This window comes from Puma concolor, chromosome A2 (genome assembly GCF_028749965.1).
Source record: "Puma concolor isolate L17-30 chromosome A2, mPumCon1.1.hap2, whole genome shotgun sequence".
Taxonomy (NCBI): Eukaryota; Metazoa; Chordata; class Mammalia; order Carnivora; family Felidae; genus Puma; species Puma concolor.
The window spans coordinates 23,572,252-23,595,694 of NC_141668.1; the positions used below are offsets into that span (position 1 = coordinate 23,572,252).

At 37.3% G+C, this 23,443-nt stretch overlaps 1 protein-coding gene across 4 annotated transcripts in view; it reads right to left on the bottom strand.

The window, feature by feature from the left end:
* Positions 1–23,443, bottom strand: part of KLHDC10 (kelch domain containing 10) — a 60,251-nt gene that overhangs the window by 25,709 nt on the left and 11,099 nt on the right. For 2 of the 4 annotated variants that reach the window (XM_025929874.2, XM_086690275.1), the window contains exon 2: positions 5,438–5,524. The exons of the other annotated variants lie outside the window; for them this stretch is intronic. In XM_025929874.2, coding sequence (XP_025785659.1) covers positions 5,438–5,524 — 87 coding nt within the window. The remainder of the gene's footprint in view (positions 1–5,437; positions 5,525–23,443) is intronic. 4 annotated transcript variants of the gene reach the window in all.

Here is a 23,443-nt window from a genome sequence, read left to right on the forward strand (position 1 = left end):
GGGTGCAGAGTTCTGTTCAAAATAATTTTCTCTTAGAACACTGAAGCTACTTCTCTTCAAGAAAATCATGTTGCAGGTGAGAAATCCAACACCAGTCTTTCTATGTAAGCTATTTTCTGTCTCTGGAATCATAAGGAGTTCACCCATGTACAGATAGAAGCTTTTGTTTGTGTTCTTCCTGCTTGTTCCTTGGTGGCCCCTTCATAGCCTCTTCATTTTAGGGAAATATTCTCCATTTCTTTATTTTCTCCCTTCCATTGTCTGATCTTTCCTTCTGTAACTCTACAAAATGAATATTGACCACTTAGATTTGTCCCGACAGTATGAGTTTCTCTCATGTATTTTCTCTTTTGGTCTTCTTGCCTTATGGTCTCTACATTTCCTCTTTTATTTTTGTAAAAATTGGTCTTAAGACTATTATTGACCACTCCAACTGCATTTTTATTTCAGCAATCGAGACTTCAACACAGAGGTGCCTGAGTGGCTCAGTCAGGTAAGTGGCCAACTCTTGATTTCAGCTCAGGTCATGATCTCATGGTTCGTGAGATCGAGCCTCGTGTCAGGCTCTGTGCTGACAGAGAGTAGAGCCTGCTTGGGATTTTCTTTCTCCCTCTTTCTGCCCCATGCTTGCATGTGCTTGCTCTCTCGCTCTCTCTCTCTCTCTCTCTCTCTCAAAATAAATAAATATAAACATTTTTTAAAAAGACTTCAACACAGAACTAATTATTTAATCATTCCTTTTTCTCATGGCAGTTGGTTTTTAATTTATGGGCCCAATTCACTCTTGATTCTGAGGAAACCTCCTACGATCAGAACTTCCTAAAGTTCCATTCCGCTTCCTCATTATCTCTGTTTTTCCCACGTCAGCTATTTGTTCATCTTAGTCATCCTCTTTCAAGTTTAGTCTCCTGCAAATGTCTGATGGGCCTGGACCACCTATTTACATTAGTAAGTGAAGGACTACATGGGTTAGTAACTGTAAGAGGCATGGGTTTCCTCAACAGTTGTATTACTCTGTCTCCAAGACTCCAAATGAGAGGTCTCTTTCACTGTGGGTCTCTGCAGGTAAGTGGTACAGTGGAGGTACACTGACAGACAGGTTTCCCTTTCGAAAGAAGCTGAGGAAAGGTAAGCAGTTTTGCCTTAGGATTGCCAGAATAAGGCCGTATTTTGGCGGTAGGGTCCTTTAATGTACGTCAATCCCGGATTGAGTTCCCTTTCTTTTCCTGCTCCTGTTCCACCCTCCTCACCCATCTACTGTGGAGGCGCACACTACCTGAAGCTCTGCTTTGCGCTCCCACTCTCTCTCCAGTCCAAGTCCATGGGAACAGGGCCTGCTCAACCATCCCCAAAGCAAATCCCCTAACCCCACCTGAAGAGCTGTTCTCGTAGCCTTATCCTAGGAACTAAAGCTGTTGTCAGAGCTCTGCCTATAGAGAGACGGAAGAAGGGGAGTAACTGTCTTGGAGGAAGTCCCTTAATTATTTGCCTTGATGTTCCATTTTTCCTAAACCTGCTCCCTACTGCCACACTTGCAGACTCTAGGCTTGGAGTTTCAGTAAAGAGGCCCTATGGAGAATTCTCTGACTTCAGCATGCAGCCGGAGCACCTATTTTGAGTTCCATGTTACTGTTTTGGTTTCTCAATCAATAAAATTCCAACTGCTTTCTATTACCTTGAAATTCCTTAGACTTTCTGGTATCAGCAAATAATAATGAAAGCAGCTAACATTAATTCAACATTGGCTAAATATAAAAACTCCAAGTACTTTGCACACATGACCTCTCTCGGTCCTCACAATAACTCTAGAAGGTAGGCACTGCCATCATCATCCTTATTTTACAGATGAGGAAATTGAGGACAAAAAAAAAAAAAAAAGAGTAAGGAACTTGCCCAAAGGCACACAGTTGGTAAATGGTAGAGCCTGGATTCAGACATAGATAATTTGGATTCAAAGCCTTTCTTTTCTACAATCACGATTTATTAGTTTTCTTATGTCTGTTTTGTCTTTTGCAATGATATCTAAGAAGTATGGAAAGATAAATGGGTATGTTTAGGCCATCATTTTGTAATGGAAACCCATTGTTTTTATTACACCAATATTGTTTTCACACCACACTTTTAATTGGTAGAAATATCTTTCAGAGAAAATGCAGGTTCTAGAGAAGGAATCCAGTGACAGAAAACGAGCCCCTTGAAACTGTTAAATCAGAATCAACAGAGGTAATGCATAGGATTCCCAAAATGAAAGACTTAAAAGTGGCAACTTCAAGAGCATAGATTTTTTTTTAATCTAAGAAAACGATAAACGACAGCATTTTTGTGTTCTCAACAACTCTAGTTTACTGCCACATCACCAGAGAGAAGTTGAGAACATACGAAAATTTTGGTCCCATCCTATTTATTCCCTGACAGTGGCCTTAATAATTCAATTCAACTGAAATACATATGATACGCCTACCACTTGCACTGTGCTACAAACTGGAGACAGAGAAATGTCAGGCACTGTCCCACCATCCCTGCCCTTGCAGAGCTTACAGTCTAACGGCAGGCACGGACAAGGAAACTGATGACTGTAATTCAGTGTGATAAGTGCTATGACACAGGCAGGTACACCGAGGGTGCCATCGGGGCAGAGACAGGCCTTCCCAGGAACTTCCCTGGAAATAACTCTTAACCTGAGGGCTCAAGGATACATTATTATTGGTTTGGGGAGATTAAACTGAATGTATCATCCTCTCTTCAAATCTGCCCCACTCTCCACCCATTTAACATGGGTAAAGAGCACACAGGTCCACACAGAAAGCTCCTCCTCTTCAATATTAGTCGAATCAAGTGTCATCAAATTCTACTTCCTTATATTTCAAATCAACTCCCTACTCTCTACTCCTAGTACAACTACCTTCACTGCAGTCTCCATCGTTTCTCACCCCAATAGCTGTAATAACCTTGTAATTAATCTTTCAATTAAATATCTTCACTGGTTAAAAACACAAAATGATTCTGAAAACTTCCCTTGGGTTGTACCCCACTTGATCTGGACCTTCTCCAGCTTCTTCTCTCCTTCCCCCTTCCCCCTATGCTGAACCCCCTACGGTTCTCTGGAGACTATGCTCTGTTTTGCCTAACTGCCTTTCCTTAAGCTATGTGGTCCCCATGATTTGAGATGTTCTCCCTTGCTAACCCTCCCTTGCTAACTAACACCTACTCAGCGTTTAAGTACATCTCTTCTGAAAGGTCATCCTGATGGCCACTCCTCTGTCTGTGCTCCCCACAAGCTGAGTCAGGAGCCTCTTCTGTGCAATCCCATACCATGCTACCTCACCAGGACACTTATCACAAAGAATTACACTCAAATTATTTTCTGTAATTGTTTATCTGATTCTCTGTTATTTAGATACTGAGCTGATACACTGCCTGCTACACAGGAGGCAATCAAGAAATACTAAAAGAATGAAAGAATGAACGAACGAACGGAGAGAGTTAAGTCTGTGAAAGCTGATGAGAGAACCAAAGGAGATAATGGAGAGAAGGACAGAACGCTGGAGAAATGCCCACCTGTAGTGGGTAGGAAGAAAGAAGCTAGTGAAGGAAACAGAATGAACAATCAAAGAGAAGAAGAAAACATCTAGGATTGTACAGGAAAGTAACCCAAAAGAAGAGAAATATTTAAGAAGGTGCAGGTGGTCAACAGCATCAAACACTACAAACAGGTCAAAGAAAGCGAGAACTAAGACAAGACCACTGATTTAGAGGCAGTCACTGGTGACTGATGCTGGTGACTGATGCTGGTTTTACTCCCACAGGCAGAGGCCATCTTCCTAGGCCATTCATTGTTGGAGGCAATTTAGGGCTTGCAAAAGAACCAAAGATATGCGACTTACCTGTACTAATCTCTTTTTTCCATGACTGAAGAATTGAAAAACAGAATATTCAAAAGGAAATAAAATCTCACCATCCAGATATAATGTTGGTTCAGTTTCCTTTGTTTTTTTTTTTTTATGTTTATATTTGTACAAAATTGTATTATATTAAATTCTATATCCTAATTAAACAATTTCTTAATTGTACTTAAATTTAGTCAGCCCAAGTTAGCCTTCCCATTGTAAATCAATAAATTGGCATTTTAACTTATAAATAGAAAAAAGAAAAAAATGTTATAGAATTCGATGTGCCACTTGTTTGGCCACATATGCAAAAATGGTTTTGTCATATAATATTAGAATTATCTCTTAGTCTGTATCAATAAAATCATTATTCATTCTAAAAGGGAGCATAACACCCTAAGTATCTTATTTTGACCATTAAGTCTAGATTTCATTCTTTCCATGCTGTGGAACATGGCTGCTAAAAATAGATTAGGTACTAGATATAGAAACATCTATAGCAGCTGCAGGATTTTTTTTTTTTTTTTTTTGGTAATAATCTTCAGTCAAAATTAGATATACTGGCTTATAAATAATTTAATAAAGTCTAAATCATCACATTAAGTATGCTTGTCTGACAATTTGCTATATCTAGAAAAACAGTGTGAACCAGTTTTCAACCCTCTTCTGAGATTCTTTTTCAGTATGGAGTATGTTCTGGTAGAAAAAATAAGAAATAGAAGGAATGCAACACTTCTAAAAGTAAGAATTACAAGGTCAAAGGATGTCAACATTTTTAAGGTTTTTTATATCATATAGCCAAACTGAATCCAGATAGGCTGTGTTAACTTTACACTTCCCTCAATATATGAGCTTCACGTCCCCACACTTTTGCCAACACTGGGCATTCTTATTTTTAGCCTTTAGCCAACCTCATACGTGAAAATGAGATCTTATTAATTACCATGTTTATGTAACAATAGTGAAAATAAGTATTTGTTCATATTTACTGATGCTTCCTTTTTCTGAATTGATTATTCATGTTCTTTTATCTATTTTTCTAGTGGGCATTTGCTTTTAAACTATTGATTTATAAGAGCTCTTTATATATTCATGGTAGTAACCATTTGTTACAAATATTTCCCCCTTTTAATTTATCTTGTTATTTATGGTTTTTGACATAGAGGTTTTTAATTTTTATACTGTCACATCAGTTAATCTTTATTTATTCCTCAGATGATATTTAGAAAGTTCTTTCCCACGCCCATATTTTATAGATTATTCACTCAAAGTTCTCTCTCATACGGCTACAGTGGAATAATACTGATATCAGTTAGATGATTTATTTCTACCATCTAGTACACATTAAGTGTTTCTAACTCCCTAAAACTTACAGTTCCAACTCCAACAGTGGTCAATATGAGACACAGGTTTAAAATTAAGTTCTAGACTTTTCTTACTCCAATTTCAGCTGTTTAGACAATTTTTAAAAACCAGAGTTTTGACTTTAGAAAATTCAAAGTTCCCTTTAACCCATATGAAGCACAGATCTCTTGCTAGTTATCACCCACCTCTCAAAAACCTGTTAGGGATCCTTATGATGGGACAGGACTGAATGAAGCGCCTCCTAACTGGGTCCCATCGTATTTTCTTCTTACCTGTTACCACAATCATCAGCAATAAGTCAGACACATACAACACATGGCAAATAATACATAGTTACTGTAGTTATAAAGACAGAAAAACAGGAAACAAAACAATACTTGAATACAGAAAGAAGTGATGTAAAGTAGCATTTAACCCTGTTTTGGAAGTCAAAACAAAATCAAATTAATATACAAGCAGTGATGAAGGTATTCAACTCACCCCCAAAGAATGCAAACAATATGTGCACCATTTTTCAGAATTCTGGTTCAACAGAACATGCATTCAATAATCACCAATGCCATCTTGTGGCAAAAATTCACCAGTAGCTTTACAAACAAATTAGAAATTATGACATTTTAAAAAATCAGTGAATGTCAAAAAAGGAGCACTGACTAAAATTAACTCGGCATAATGCAGGCTCCTGTTCTCTTCCGGGTTTGGTATTCTTTTATGGGTTATATGGTTAAGAGGATAAAGCAATGGGCACCATTCTTTGAATATGAAATAAGCAGATCTTGCTATAATTAAAATGTCATGGTGACAACCAAATAAAGCAAACATTTAATATCTTGGCACTTCCACTGGGAGAGAGAAAAAAGGAAATTCATCTGCCTTCCAAGGAAGCAAACCAGTTCCATATTAACCCCAATTAAAGCTTGTTTTCTTGTAATATAGTAGAGAAATACAAAGCATTATTGAACTGTTAAAGGAATAATTTTGTCTCTTTCCAAAGTTTTGATAGCTCCCAAAGATGGCTTTTATTGGCAATACGAAAAGTTAACATTTGTATAGAGTTTAAAGTTTATAAAGAGCTTCCACGCATGTTACCTCATTTGATCCTCACAACAATCCTGTACGGCTTCAACAGTTATTTCATGAAGCATCTGCTATGCCTTGAGCCCTCGGCCAGGCTCTAGCATAGCGCAAGGATATGTCCCCTACCCTCAACAGCTCTTGGTCTTATGAGGAAGGCAGATGTCTAAACAAACAATTACATTACAGTGAAGTAACTGCCATAACAGTGGCCGTAAAGACATTTTGAGAAAGATGTTATCATCTTAATTTTACAAGCCAGGTAGCAAAGCGACTTAATGCCTCACCCAGGATCCAAGCTCAGCCTGACTTTAAAACCTGCCCTCTTTCCACTACACCACACTTCCCTGTCTCATATTCATTAGAAAGCGTATAGGTTTTGGGTTTGGCAGTTGCAAATACACTTAGATGTTCGTCAGCAAGGTACTGGTACACAAATCCTGTGCGATGAAAAGGCATTACTGGTGCGTGCGTTATGCACTTCATACTGTGGAGTAGACAGACTCCTTGGCAAGGGGAAGAATTCTTTGTTTTGTAAAAGGGGTTATCTTTTAACTGTCTAAGTCTTTTAAATCAGCAATGCCCAAATCTTGGTCTACAGACCACTGCTAGGCTAAGGTGAAGATTCACCAGTCCAAAACAAAATGAGAAAAAAGCGGACAAGGTAGTGATTTGTTTTTTTTTTTAAAGGAAAATGTTCCATTTAAGTAAATGGCCTGTCCTTTTTTCAGAGATTAGAAATTTTTTTTGATCAAATATGCTTCATTTTATGAGATGAAGGTTAGAGGAAATGGTTAGTTGGTTTTGGTTGAATTATTCTTTCTTAGAAAAACAGAAAATGTTCAAGGTCTATGTGTATCCCCAAAATATACATATACATATATATACATATATATGTATGTATGTGTATATACATATATATGTGTATATATATATTTTTTTAATTACAAATTTATGACATCCAAAAGTCTGGAGAATCACAGGTTAAATCAATACAATTTTTGTTGATGACTCATAAGACCAACATTATAAACCACACTGTCAAAGGATACATAAGATGTATAAGAAACTTCCCTTGCCCTCAAGAAGCTTATATTCTAATTAGGGAGACAAGACAGACACATAAAACAATTAGATAGCAATACAAGACAGAATATAACAAGTGATTAGCTTAAAATTTGACATTTTTATGTATCAAAAGTGTTAAAATGTACATACCCTTTGACCCAGCTATTCCACTTCTAGGAATTTATTCCTAAAGAAACAATCACAGATGCATGGAAAGATGTATGGACAAAGATACTCACTATGATACTATTCATAATGGCAAAAAATTAGAAACACTTTCAATGTCCAATGATAGGGGGATGGTTAAGTAAGTATGCTAAATAAACATACTTAAATATGTTCATATTTCACACACCACTAAAAAGTATATACAAGAATATTTACTAACATGGGAAAACATTCACAATATATTGCAAACAAAAAAATGCAAGTACAAAATAGTACTAGAGTCTGATACCATATTAGTAAAGAAAAAAGTGCTTGTATAGATTCACGAAAAATACAGGAAGGATGTACATCAAATTTTAATTGTGGTTAACTTTGGGTGGTTATTATGAATGATTTTTGGATTTTTCTCCTTAATGCTGGTCTTTATTTTCCAAGCTTTCCCATTGAGTAGGCATTACTTTTGGACTGGAAGAAAAATAATACCATATTACTTTAATTTATTAATGCTATGTTAAAAAAATACTGTAAAGAAACATTACCAAAGCATTAACAGTGGTTATGATTAGGGTTGAGGGTTATCATCTCTTTTATATTATCCAAATTTCTAGGACATATTTTATAATGGAAAAACACAAGCAAATATAGAATGACACTGAGGGAATAACAGTGAAAATGACTGAATCAAAGTTATAATAAAAATGCTTTTGATGTTTTCTCAGAGCTCTGCCACACATCTTTGGCCTCACTCAGCCGCCAACATGAAGTCTGTCATAGGCATAAGCTAATGTTGAGGTTATTCACACAAGGTAGGCACTGAGAACCCACGTTTTCTTCCTTCACCCAAAGATCAGAAAAAGAGAGAAACCAGCAATAGAGCAAATATATGCCGTTCCAAATTCATATAGATATGTTCCTGGTCTGAAGTTTTGCTTGTTAAAGATTTCATTTGTATAAATTCAAACTGCCAATCTTCATTCGTGATTGCTTCTACTCTTCAAAACAAAAACAAAAAGGATAATTTCTTCAATGATTTCATCAATATTTTACTTTTGCTGATTTTTGTTATTTTTTTAAAGTAATCTCTTCACCCAACATGGAGCTCAAACTCACCACCCCAAGATCAAGAGTCACGTGCTCTACCGACTGAGCTAGCCAGGCACCCCTATTTTTTGTTTTTAAGTGTTTTCTTTTTATTAAATTTATTTAATTATAAAAATGACATAGTCATTGACTGAAACAGGCTATTAGGCCAAGCACATTCTCCTTTCTCCAAAGCCCAGCAAATAACACAAAAGCCATTTTAAAATTTTTTTTAATTTTTAAATTTTTTACAAATCCATAATCAAAAGAAAGCAAGGAATGTCTTCGGTGGACTAACACCATCAGGAATCACTGCAACGTGAGAAACATAGTCCGATACACCCAGAGGAGAGGGCTACTGCAAGTGGTCAGGGCAGACCTCACAGTAAATGAAGCCCAGAGGTGGAAAACAGCAGGAAGAACTGACACAATTTACAGAATTTACAGGTTGGGGGCCAGCACAGAAGTTACAAAGCAGATCAGCCTCTCCCGCTCATTTACCTCTTTGGGTCAACCATTACAGAACAGAGGTATTTGCTCCAGAGGGAAACAGTGGCATCAAAGGAGAGGTGTCCCTCCCCTCCCCAGATAGGAACAATGACGATAAACACCGGATCAGAGAGACAGGACAGAGCCTTGGGTGGATACTAACTCCCAGGTCGAAGAGGGGACGCTCACACTAAAGAAGACCCTGGCAATGGTGGCTCCATCCTACTTCACATTTCATCTCTCCCTACAACCATTAAAGATCTGCTGCAGTAACAGATGTGATATTCACAGGAAGGCTAACTAGGACTCTCAAATAAAGATGAATAAGCAAAAACCCAAGACTCGGACATGAAAAAGACTCAGGCATGAATGTGACAAACAGAGGAACTCAGACTAAAGAAAGAGAGTTAACAAGTTAAATAGAGTAAGACCTTACATCAAGTATAATTAATATCCTCAGAGATATGCAAAGTAATAATACATTTATTAAAAAAAAATCAATTGGAACTCTCAGAAATTAAATTTTGATCACCAAACTAAAAAACCTAGGAACTGAAAAGACACAGTTAAACAGCAAACTAAATTAGTACAATGAAAGATGGGGCCAAGAAATTCACCAGAATATAGTATAGAAGGAAAAAGAAATAGAAAGTATTTTCAAAAGTTAAGATATAAAAGAGAACTGAGCAATTGCTACCAAAATTCCAACTGCCCTTTTTCCAGAAATGGACAAGCTAACTGTAAACTTCATATTGAAATGTAAGAAACCCAGAAAACCAAAGCAATCTTGAGAAAGAACTAAATTAGAAGACTCACACTTCCTGACTTAAAACTTACTACAAAAATACTGTATTCAAAACAACTTAGTACTAGCATAGGATGGACATAGAGATCAATGGAATAGATTTGAAAGTCCACAAGTAAACCTGTACATCTATGGTCAACTGACTTTTGACGAAGGTGACAAGACCACTCAATGGGGAAAAACAGTCTTTTCAACAGATGGTCCTGAATTCTAGATCTACTCAAACTCTCAATCGTGAGAATGAAATTAAGACATTTTTTAATGTACTAGGAAACAAAAATTTTGCTTCTTTCAGACTTCTGGCAAAAGAATTACTCAAAGATATATACTTGGGGCACCTGGGCAGCTCAGTTGGTTGAGTGTCCGACTCTTGATTTCGGTTCAAGGTCATGATCTCACGCTCCATGAGACTGAGCCCTGTGTTGGGCTTAGCCATGTAGTACAAAGCCTACTTGGGATCCTCCCTCTCTCAAATAAATAAACTTAAAAACTTTACTTGGAGCTAAAAAAAATTAATCCAAAAACAACAAACAAGGTACAAGAAAAGAGTAAGGGGAGAAACCAGTAATATCTTGAAGTTAAGTGCTGACTGGGAAAAGAACAAAACACAAAAGTTTACTAACATTCAAAACTCCAATCTTAGATGATATTGACAGGAATCACTGTGAGGGTAAGAAGGGGGTTGAGAGAAGGGAAAGCAGAAGAATAAAGTCTTTGCCTTGTTTAGAAAAAAGATGCAGAAAGTGATTAATACAGATATTGATAGAAAAACACAAATTTAGGTATTGTGCAAAAAAATTAGTAGGAGTACTAGATGGCTTCACTCCGAACATTTAAGGAAGATATATGACACCCATTTTACACAAATGCTGTCAGAGAATAGAGAAACTCCCTTAGGAGACTAATAGAACCTTGATATCAAAATCTGATAAAAACATTAAAAGTAATTACAGGTCAAAATCCCTTATAAACAGGCTCAAAAATTCCAAACAAAATATTACCAAATAAAATCAAAGCTATATAAAAGGATAATACATCATGATCAAGTAAAATTTCTTCCAAGAATGTAAGACTGATTTAACATTAAAAAATCAGTATAATTCGCTATATTAACAAAATAAGGAGAAAAACCACAACATCATTTCAATCAGTGCAAAAAAACCTTTGGATAAAATACCAAACTGCAAAAAAAAAAAGAAACTTAAGCTCACACAAAAACCTGTACACAAATGTTCATAGTAGCTTCATCAATAATAGCCCAAACCTGGAAACAACCTTCCAATGAATGAGTAATTTAACTGTGGTACATCCATACCATGGCATAAGGCTCAGTATTAATGAACTACTGATATGTGTAACAACTTAGATGGCTCCCAAGGGAATTGTGCTGAATGAAAAAAGCCAATGCCAAAAGTCAATGCCAAAAAGTCAATGCCAAAACTGTAGGACTCCATTTATGTAACATTCTTAAAGTGACAAAATTATAGAGATGGAGAACAGATTAGTGGTTGTCAGGGGCTTACCAGGGGAGATGGCTGTGACTATACGAGGGTAACATGAGGAGTCACTGTGATGGATCTGTTCTATATCTTGACTAGGTGGTCACACAAATCTACACATGTGATAAAACTGCCTAGAACTCAATACAAACACACACACAAATGAACGCATGCAAAACTAATGAAATCAAAGTAAGGTCAAACAAGCAGTATCAACGTTGACTTCCTGGTTGTGTTATTACACAATAGTAACAAAATGTTATCATTTGGGGAAACTAAATGAAGGGTGTATGGAGCATTCCATATTCTTTCTTACAGTTGCATGTAAATCTACAATATCTCAAAGGAAAAAGTATTAAAAACATGACAAAAACTGATTACGTTGCTATGGGGCAGACTGCATTCAAAATGCTATGTCTGAAACAATTATAAATATTTTAATAAACCAAACTATTTAACATGATCTAAGAATTCTGATTTAGGTGGCTATGCCATGTGGCATGATCCTATTGCTTTATACAATTCAGTGTCTATAAAGAATTTCAGAAGAGAAGCAAATTAATACTGTATTCAGAATCACTGCACAGTTGTGTAGGTTGCACACTGCACAAGAGCTCCAGGCCAAGTGGCTAAGTGAGGCTAAAATCCAGCCAACACTCTACTCCCCAGTGTACTAACAGGACTATGCTTACCTGGAAAAGGCTTTATTTATTTATTTATTTATTTATTTATTTATTTATTTATTTATTTATTTTAAGATACTTATTTTGAGACAGAGAGAGAAAGTGCATGAGTAGAGGAGAGGGGGAGACAGAGGGAGAGACAGAGAGAGGGGAAGGGGGGAGAGACAGAGAGAGAGAGACAGAGAGAGAGAGAGAGAGAGAGAGAGAGAGAATTCAAGCAAGCTCCATGCTCAGCCTAGAGGTCGATGCGGGGCTCAATCCCATGATCCTGGGATCATGACCCGAGCCAAAATCAAGACTCGCAACTAAATAAGCCACCCAGGTACCCCTATTTTTTTTAAGTATACACTCAACGTGGGACTTGAACTCACAACCCCAAGATCAAGACTCACATGCTCAACCGACTAAGCCAGCCAGGCACCCCTGGAAGAGGCATTTTTAAGTAATTTGCATAACAGCACACTTTGGGCTGGCAGTGACCACTTTTTAAGTAAATGACTTTCTTTTACACTTAGAATTAACATTTATCCAGTGTCTACTCCTAGCAGTTAAATACACTCATTTTTAAGTTTCTGTCTTTTGCCTCTCAAAGCAAGAAGATCTGAACCCATAATCTTAATTCTGTCGTGTTAGTTGAATACAGGGTATTCTTTTGGAGGCTTTGGATAGGTCTCAAATCCTTTTGGAAACAAAGAGGTATGTAAATCAACACAAACTAAAATATAAATTGGAGTGCTATATTGTACTGTGTTATGGCTTAGTCATGGCAGCATTTTACATATACATGTTTGTGTGTGTGTGTATCAAAACAACTGAATTCCCTTTAATAACAATACTGTTCCAGGACTCATTTAATCCTCACCACATCTGTATGAGACAGATACTATTATGATTCCCAACTTACAGAGGAGGAAACCAAGACATAGAGAAATTAAGTAATTTTCCCAAGGTCACTTAGCTAGGCAAATGAAAAATCTGGGATTCAAACCCATGCAGTTTAGATCCAAATCACTCTTAATGACTCTATAATAATGCTCTTAGTCACAATTCAATTCAGCACCTAAGAAATGTGTCTAATAGAGGCATTTGCTAAATACTTGTTGAACAAACGAATGAACAAATGAAAGAACATTAAGGCAAGGACTGTCAACTAAAGGTACATTCTCCCAACCCCTCCAAAGAAGTTGTTCTCCTCTCCCAAGAGTCTGGTGTTACCCGCACCCCCCCCCCCATATACCATCATATTGCCACCCTTATTAAAATAAAAGCCATAGTAAGTCATTGTAATGAATGAAATAACTGTAGTGTTTCTCATCCGTTAGGCTTTTAGGAAACAAGAAGCATGCACTTTGCTTCAAGGGCCTTCAAGCTAGGGGTAAGCAGCTATTGACTACTTACTCGCTTCTACTGTCCTTCCCTAATACATACACAGGAAATGTATCTTTAGGGAGTTACAATATTGAGGCAAAAGCAGCTGTATAACCCCCAGCTACCAGATATGTTATATCATCTGTCTTCAGCTACACCATTTACTTATTTACCTACTTATAAAAAACATTCTATTTTCAGATATATCTCTGTTTATAAGCTAACTCAGGTACTTTTGACACTAAGAGAGGGATAAATGGTAAATGAATGAAAATTGCTGGTTCTTGCCATCTCTGTTGCTTGTCATTGCTGTTTCTTAAAACATGTTCATTTCTCTTGCTGTGCTGCATTTTTCTGTTTTCTTTCACATTAGTCTCTTGTCTCTTCTGACTTTACTCCTCTGACATTTGTTGCAGAAAGTAGGCCTATCCTGCACAGACTTCTAGAAAAGTGAAGTAATCATAGCACACTGAAAGACATCTTCCAATCTTAAGATGCTTTTTGTCATTCGGTTTACATTATTAGTTATTCAAGTATTACTTTACTGGAGAAAAGAAAAAAGCCTCGTTGGTTCAGTTTTGTCTTTGGGAAAGGGAGGTAGGCACAGGAGGAGTTGTACTAGGCTCAAACTGTTCTAAAAGGTAGATGGAATATTTGAAACTAGTGCTCCTAAGTGAATCCTCAGCTATACTGTCCTTCCTTCGGAATAGTAAGAATAAAATAGGCTAAAATCTTTACAGATTAAAAATTAATAAAAAAGTATAACTCATAAACCTGTGTTAGATTAAAATATTAAGTCCAACAAAAAAAATCTTGGGAACACTCCTGATTTAAAATAGCACTACCACATTCTTAATGTTTATGAATGGCTGCCAAGGTTTTCAAATAAATTTTTAAATTTTTTTTTTCAACGTTTATTTATTTTTGGGACAGAGAGAGACAGAGCATGAACGGGGGAGGGGCAGAGAGAGAGGGAGACACAGAATCGGAAACAGGCTCCAGGCTCCGAGCCATCAGCCCAGAGCCCGACGCGGGGCTCGAACTCACGGACCGCGAGATCGTGACCTGGCTGAAATCGGACGCTTAACCGACTGCGCCACCCAGGCGCCCCTCAAATAAATTTTTAAATAAAAACCTTACTCCTTTGGATCAGCTTAATCTTTTGATAGAAAGAATTAACTATAAATATACCATAAACTATATATAAACTAAATGGTCTCTAAAGCTCTAAAAATTCTACAATTCTCAATGGAGTCGGAAATGCTCTAAGCATCTCAGAAATTACCTAATGCGATAGTTCCTGAGATGCTAGACTAGCCGGCTCATTGCAAACTTACTAAAAATAATAAAAATAAAAACAAAACCAAAAAGCAGATTACCAGGTCTACCCCGGCAGGTCTGGCATATTAATTTTGGTGGGGAATCAGGTTCTATTGAAGCTAATAAAAATTACTGGCTCCCTTCCCAGAAAAATGCACATATACAATTGTACATATGATATAATCCCCTGAAGACCCATCCCCTGAAGACAGACTCATGAACTGATGGCCCCCAGGTTAAAAAGTAAAACAGAATTCAGACCCAGAATGTTATCAATGTTTTCCAAAGGGTGGTTAAATGGAAGAAAGAACAGATTCATTCTATAATCTATAAGAAGATACAACTGGGAGAAAGTCATAGAATTTGTAGCTGCACTTAAGGCAAGTCTTTGTAATAATTAGAGCCAACACATAATTTGACAGCTTTCTCCACAATGTAATAGGCAGTCCATTAGTCTAAGGGTCAAAATAAGGAGACATCTTTAAAATAGAGATTTAGGAACACCTGGCTGGCTCAGTTAGTAGAGCATGTGACTCTTGATCTTGGGGTCATGAGTTCAAGCCCCACATTGTGCACAGAGCTTACATAAAAAACAACAACAACAACAATATTAAAATAGAGATTTTATAAAAAGATTAGAACTATTGTGGAATGGATTCTCATATTGTGTAGAAGCTAGGGCAAGATAATTAATTTCTAAGGTCTTTTTCAATTTTAACATTTTATGGCTCTGAAGAGTTTTAGAAGAGAGGACAAAGGAAAAAGATAAAAAGTTAATTTTAAAACTTTTTTTTTTACTACTTATAAAATATTTTTTGTGTTTAAGATTTAAAAAAATAAACAAGAGCCTAAATGTCCATCAACTGATGAATGGATAAAGAAACTGTGGTTTATATACACAACGGAATACTACGTGGCAATGAGAAAGAATGAAATATGGCCTTTTGTAGCAACGTGGATGGAAGTGGAGAGTGTGATACTAAGTGAAATAAGTCATACAGAGAAGGACAGATTCCATATATCTTCACCCCTATGTGGATCCTGAGAAACTTAACAGAAGACCATGGGGGAGGGGAAGGAAAAAAAAATGGTTAGAGAGGGAGGGAGCCAAAACATAAGAGACTCCTAAAAACTGAGAACAAACTGAGGGTTGATGGGGGGTGGGAGGGACAGGTAGGTGGGTGATGGGTATTGAGGAGGGCACCTGTTGGGATGTTGTATGGAAACCAATTTGATAACAAATTTCATATTAAAAATAAATAAATTAATAAATAAATTAATTAATTAATATAAATAAAACTGCCTGCATTTGTATTCTATGAGTATCTGTGTTAATGTGGCCATCCTGAAATGTAAACCATAGCCAGAGAGTCTGCTTTCCTTCTTTTCTTTTATTTTTCTTTTTAGAGATGGAGGGGGCGAGAGAGAGAGAGAGAGAGAGAGAGAGAGAGAGAGAGAGAGAGAGAATCCCAAGCAGGTTCCATGCTCAGCTCAGAGCCCAATGCGGGGCTCAATCCCACAACCCTGGGATCATGAGCCAATACCAAGAGTTGGACGTTCAACCAACTGAGTCACCCAGGAACCCCAAGAGTCTGTTTTTCTTAATTTAATATTATCTCCTTTTTTATCTCCAGCAAAACTTTGTTTAGAAAAAAAAAAAGAGGGCCACCTGGGTGGCTCAGTCAGCTAAGCATCCGATTCTTGGTTTCAGCCCAGGTCATGACCTCTGGACTCTGTGAGTTTGGGGACTGCATCGGGCTCTGCACTGGCAGCATGGAGGCTGGCTGGGATTCTCTCTCTCTCTCTCTCTCTCTCTCTCCCTCTCTACCTCTCCCTCTACTCACACTGTCTCTGTCTCTCTCAAAATAAATATACACTTAAAAAAATAGTTTAAAAAAATGAGTATGGTATACATCCTACTACCGTAGAAAATAACTTAGCCAGTTTCTTTACTAACAACTATGTATGTGAATCCTAATATACTGAAATAAAAATGTATAGTAATAACCTACTCAGGAGTCAAACTACATGATTTGGTCTTTTCATATTCCTGGATTTCCTGCACTCTGATGAGTATCCAGAGAATAAACTTTCTCCCCAAAAACATCCTTGAGGGAGAGATAGAAACACTATGTACTCAGTGAGTGTAGATATGAGAGACTGAATAGGAAAAACAGATCTTTCAATCAATACATTTTGACAGTGCCTGATGAACTAAAATTTTGCAAACTCCCTCCTTTAAGAGGCACCAAAGGCAGTTAGCTCTTCAGAGACACAGAACACTCCCTATTTCTGCAAGTAAAACTGAGGAATCAAGCAGAAGGAAATTCGCAAATTCTATTAAATGATTGTATCCAGAAATGTCATTTAATACTTTGCTACTCATTCTGTTCCTTGATTAAAATTAGAAAAGTAATCAATTTTGAAGTGAAGACACAATTATTTTTTGTTGTTTATTTTTGAGAGAGTGAGAGACAGAGTAGGGGAGAGCAGAGAGAGAGGGGGACAAGAGGATCTGAAGCAGGCTCTGTGCTGACAGCACACAGCCTGATGCGGGCTTGAACTCACAAACCGTAAGATCATGACCGGAGCCGAAGTTGAACGCTTAACCGACTGAACCACCCAGGCACCCTAGGACACGACTGTTCTTTATGAATTCACTTTCCCTTCTCTCAAGTCACCATTTTCTGTTGGCAAATGCAATGTCTTCAAAGAAAATATTTAGACTTGACCAAAAGCAATAAAAGTTGTGTTGGACCAAACCTGGGAAAAAAGCAACAAAACAGTCACCAAATAACAAGTTTTTAATGTTTGCTATCTTATACAAAACTGTTTTTAAAAGTTCAATATTTAAAATGAAGCTATTTTGAAAAATTGGTGACAATCCTGTCATGTAACAAGCAGAAAGCCAATAAGAACTTAAATGCAAAACTAAAAAATATCAGATTGAATACTGCTAAAGCAGACATGACTTCTAGTAAGATACTTGCTTGAAGCATCATATTAAAAAAGAAGAGCTATTCTAAAAAATAAAATAATAGCTATTCCTTCCTTAAAAATAAAAATTTCAGAAGATACATTTCACAAGAACATTTGCATTGTAGTACTTTTTCCATAAATGCATAGTGAAGTTTTGTACTTAAAATTATAACTGAGCAGAAAAAAATTTGATGTAGCTTTAAAAAGTTATTTTTCTTCTGAAATGGTTTTCTCAATGTTTAGTTTAGTATATGCATGTGCATTTAATGCTAAATATGTTACCTCTTTCTAAAGTACCCAGTTTGGAACGCACATTAGAAATTCCGTATTCTGGGGTGCCTGGCTGGCTCAGTTGGTAGAGCATGCAACTCTTGATCTTGAGATTGTAAGTTCGAGTCCCATGATGGCTGTAGAGATTACTTAAAAATAAAATCTTTTAAAAAAAAAAAAAAAGGTGCACCTGGGTGGCTCAGTTGGTGAAGCGTCCAACTTCAGCTCAGGTCATTCGTGGTTTTGAGCCCTGTGTGGGGGCTCTGTGCTGACAGCTCAGAGCCTGGAGCCTGCTTTGAGATTCTGTGTCTCCCCCTCTCTCTCTGCACCTCCCCCTCTTGGACTCACTCACTCTGTCTCTCTCAAAACTAAATAAACATTAAAAAAATTTTTTTTTATCTTAAAAAAAAAAAGAAAAAGAAATTCCATGTTCTTGCATGAGGTTTGCATGTTTGTATTTTGAGGAATTTGTTTTATGTGACACCAAGATGTTTGTGGTTAGCAGTTTTTGATCAATTACACATCTGATTCAAATTAACTGAGTTGAGAGTTTGTTGATAAAACCATATGGTAGGAGCTACTGTGGGTAAAAAGGGAAATAACTCAAAGAAAAAGCACTATTCAACTCCAAAGACTATTTATCCCCTTTTTTTTTTTTTCTTTTTTTTGGTAAGTGAGGGAGAACGTGCACACGTGAGCCAGATAACGGGGAAGGGGTAGAGGGAGAGGGAAAGAGAGAACCTTAAGCAGGTTCCATGCCTAGTGCAGAGCCTCACCCAGTACAGAGCCCGATCTCATGACCTGAGCCGAATCAAAAGTCAGATGTGTAACCGACTAAGCCAACCAGACACCCCTAATTTCACAGTCTAATCTTATAGACAAACCAATGATATCTTAGAGAAAGCTTGAAGTAAATTCACTGACCGTATAGCAAATATAATAAGAACATGATATCAGGTTGGATTCTAAATGTAGCAGGAAGCAACTGAAGGATTTTGATCTGGGAAGCACATCCTAAAAACCATAGTTTTGCTTTAGGAAGATTAGTCCTGTTTCAGTATATAGAATAGAATACGAGAAGAAGACAGGAAATGACAGAAACATTAATTAGTATAATCCAGTTATAAGGCAGTGAAGGCCTGAATTACATTAGTAAGAGAAAGAAGTGGGAAGGACGGGCAGCAGAGAATACAGTACAGAGTTAAGAGCATGGACTGTAGAACCACATTGATTGTTCCAAATTCTGGCTCTGTCTCTAGTTAGCTAATGGCCTTAGACAAGAAATGCTGGGTCTCAGCTTCCTTCTCTGTGAAAAGGGAACAATAACAGTACCTACTCCTCACTGGGTTATGTTTATAAAAGTTCCTAGTGTTATTATTATGAGGATTAAACCTAAACACTCCTAGACAAAATGGATGGGAAAGTTGAGTAAAATAAAGGGATAAATAGCAGCATGAGTTTTTAGTTTCATAACTTGAAGAAAACTTTAAAAACAGACATTATATAGGTAAGTTGGTAATATTTATCACTATGCATTGCAGGAATGTTTTCTCTCTCTTTAAATTTTTTTTAATATTTATTTTTGAGAGACAGAGCATGAGTGGGGGAGGGGCAGAGAGAGAGAGAGACACACAGAATCCAAAGCAGGCTCCAGGCTCCCAGCTGTCAGCACAGAGCCCGATGCAGGGCTTGAACTCATGAACCGTGAAATCACAATCTGAGCCAAAGTCACTCAACCAACCAAGCCGTCCAGGCGCCCCAGCAATATTTTCAAATTGTAGATGAGGAACAGTTTAAATAAGTATCTATTGCATGAATGGTAAATTACTGTACATCCATATAACACAATACTTTCAGCCATGAAGAATCAGATCAATCAGATCAATCAAAATCTAAATAGTAATATAGAACTAGCCCCAAAGTATATTTTTAGTTAAAAAAAAGGATAGGTTCATAAAGAATACTTTATATTGTACTCTAATTGCTTAAAAATGAAGATACAATGTATCTATATGCATACATATGCAAATTCTATTTCTGGGAAGGTACACCAGAAACTCTTAACAGATGATTCCTCTGGAGACAGTCTAGAGAACTAGGGATCTAGGGCAGAAGGGAAATTGTCTCCTTTGTATACTATTTGATTTTACCATATTTATGTAGTGCTTTTTAGTTAAAAAATTTATGAAAAGATATTAGGGGATAGGCTAGGATGAGTCCAATAACAGGAAATCATATTTACATATTTTAGCCTGAGCATAACTTTTATTCATTCTACAAGTTTGCTCAGTATAGATAACTGGTAATCTGGTCTAATGATCTTAGGGTTCAAAACCACTAAAAAACTGCTTTTAAAAAGGTCTTAAAAATAGTTCAGGAAGGAAAAACAAAGTGAACCTTAAAAAGTATAGAGGCTATTAAAAATTAGGCTGTGCTTCAAAATTCTAAATTTATATCTCGGTTTGTGATATGAACTGTGTTATAAACAGTTCATAGGTCCGTAGGCCAGCCCACCAAAGCCTATCATACCGACGATGGTAACTAGAGCACCGTAGTATTAGAGTCCACCATTTTAGAGCCTTGAACAAGATGACCTCTCCCTCCTTCTCGAAAGGCTTTCTTCCCTTGGCTTCTGTGAAATCAAGTAGTCCTAGTTTTCCTATTATTTTACTGACCTTCTTTGCTTGCTTCTCCTTTCCTTCCCACCTTCCAGTTAGTCTTCTGTCCTTATTTCTATTTAATCTTCCTTGGTGATCTCATCCAGCCCAGCAGCTTTAAAATACCATCTATATGCTAATAATTCCAAAATTTATATATTGACCCTCTACCTCTCCCTTAAGTTTGATTTATATATGAAAATTGCCTACCCCATATTCTCCACGTGGAGGTCATATAGGCATCACATGCTTAACATAGCCAAAACAAAATTCTTGACTTACCCCCACAATCCTGCTCCTTCCCGTCTGTTCCATCTCATTTAATGACACCATCATCCATCCAGTTGCTCAAGACAGAAACATATGATTCCTCTCTTCATACCTCACAGTAAATCCTGTTAATGCTATTTTCAAGGGGCACCTGGTGACTCGGTAGGTTAAGCATCTGACTCTTGATTTTGGCTCAGGTCACGATTTCATGGTTTGTGAGATCAAGCCCTGAGTCGGGCTCTGCACTGAAAGCACAGAGCCTGCTTAGGATTCTTTCTCTCCCTCCTCTACCCTTCCCCTGCTTACACACACACACACACACACACACACACACACACACACACACACGTGTGGTCTCTCTCACAAAATTAATAAACTTCAAAAAAATGCTACTTTCAAAATACATCTCATATTCAATCACTTCTCACCACCTATACCACTATACCCTAGTCCAAGCCACCATAATCCTTTGAGGAGACAACTACAAGTCTTCTAAATGGCTTTTATGCTTCACTTTAGCCAATTCCCACACTCCATTCTCCATCCAGCAGTTAGAGGGAGTTTTAAAAAATATAAATTGCTGGGGCACCTGGGTGGCTCAGTCAGTTGAGCCTCCAACTTTGGCTCAAAGTCACGATCTCACAGTTCGTGAGTTTGAGCCCCGTGTCGGGCTCTGTGCTGACAGCGCAGAGTCTGGAGCCTGCTTCGCATTCTGTGTCTCCCTCTCTCTCTGTCCCTCCCCTGCTCATGTTCTATCTCCATCTCTGAAAAATAAACTTAAAAAAAATTTTTTAGATGTAAATTGCTGACTGACTTATTTTGCTTAGCATACTATTCTCTAGCTCCACGTTGTTTCCAATGGCAAAATTTCATTCTTTTTTATGACTGAGTAATATTCCAGTGTGTGTGTGTGTGTGTGTGTGTGTGTGTGTGTGTGTGTGCGTGTGTGTGTGTACACATATACATTCCACAGCTTTATCCATTCATCAGTCAACAGACACTTGGACTGTTAAGTCAGTCAGAGAAGACAAATACCATATGATTTCACTCATATGTGGAATTTAAGAAACAAAACAAATGAGCAAAGGGGAAAAAAGAGAGGGAGAGACAAACCAGGAACAGATTCTTAACTATAGAGAACAACCTGATGGTTACCAGAATGGAGGTAGGTGGGGGGATGGGTTAAATAGGTGATGAGGTTTAAGGAGCACACTTGTAATGAGCATCAGGTATTATATGGAAGCGTTGAATTACTATATTGTATACCTGAAACTAATATTATACTGTATGTTAACTGGAATTTAAATAAAAAACATTAAAAAAATGTAAATCACATCTTATCAATCCCTTGCTTAAAACTGTCCAATAGCTTCCCTTCACCTTTAGAATAAGGAAAGGTCACAAATTCAGTTTTAGACATGCAGAACTTGAAGGATACAAGGCATGTAAGTGAAGACGTGAAGACAGTAAGTATATGGCCCTCAAGAGAGATTTGGGCAGAGGTTAGAAAGTGGCCTTACTTATTGGCATATGGATAGAAACTGAAAACCATGGATTTGGAAGAGAATACTTAAAATTAAGTTTGAAAAAAAAAAAGGGTGGAGGCATAGGATCATGACTTGAGAACTCACATTAAGGCCTGGTGGAAAAGGAAGAGTTGACAAAATTAAGACTGGGTATGAGAGGCCAGACTCATAATAAGAAGAGCAGATCCGACACCTAGAAAGCTGATGGAAAACGATGTTTTAAAATGAAGAGAGATCAAATAAAATGGAGATTGAAAAACATTCGTTTGATTTGATAACACATTAGTCATTCTGTGACTTTAACAAGACCTACTTCAAAGACGTGATGGGGAGGCATGGCGATTAAGACAGCAACTCTAGTCAATGCTTTCACAAACTTGGCTATCAAAGGAGAAGGAGAGGGGCACCTGAGTGGCTCCGTGGGTTAAGTGTCTGACTCTTGATTTTGGCTCAAGTCATCATCTCACAGCTCATGGGTTCGAGACCCACATTGGGCTCTGGGCTCATAGCACAGAGCCTGCTTGAGATTCTCTCCCCCCCCCCCTCTGCCCCTCTCCTGCTCACACTCTCTGTTTCTGTCTAAATAAATAAATAAACTTAAAAACAAAAAAGGAAAAGGAGAGATTAGAAGACATAAAACTTAAAGCTATAACGCTATAGGAATGATTTGATGGAGAGAAAAAGGTTGAAGACACAGGACATAATATACATTTTCTGGAAAGGCAGGAGGGGACGGAATCAAAGCACAGATGGAAGAGTGGTACAACTGTTTATGATAATGTTCAACATAAAAGTGTGCTTGGAAAAAAAGAATATTTAGAAAAGCCACACAAAACTTGTATGTGCTAAATGCCTCAGTAAAGAAAATCTATTTTAGACTATGTAATGTAAAAGAACTCTCTTGCATCAATACCTGCAGACATTGACAATTACCA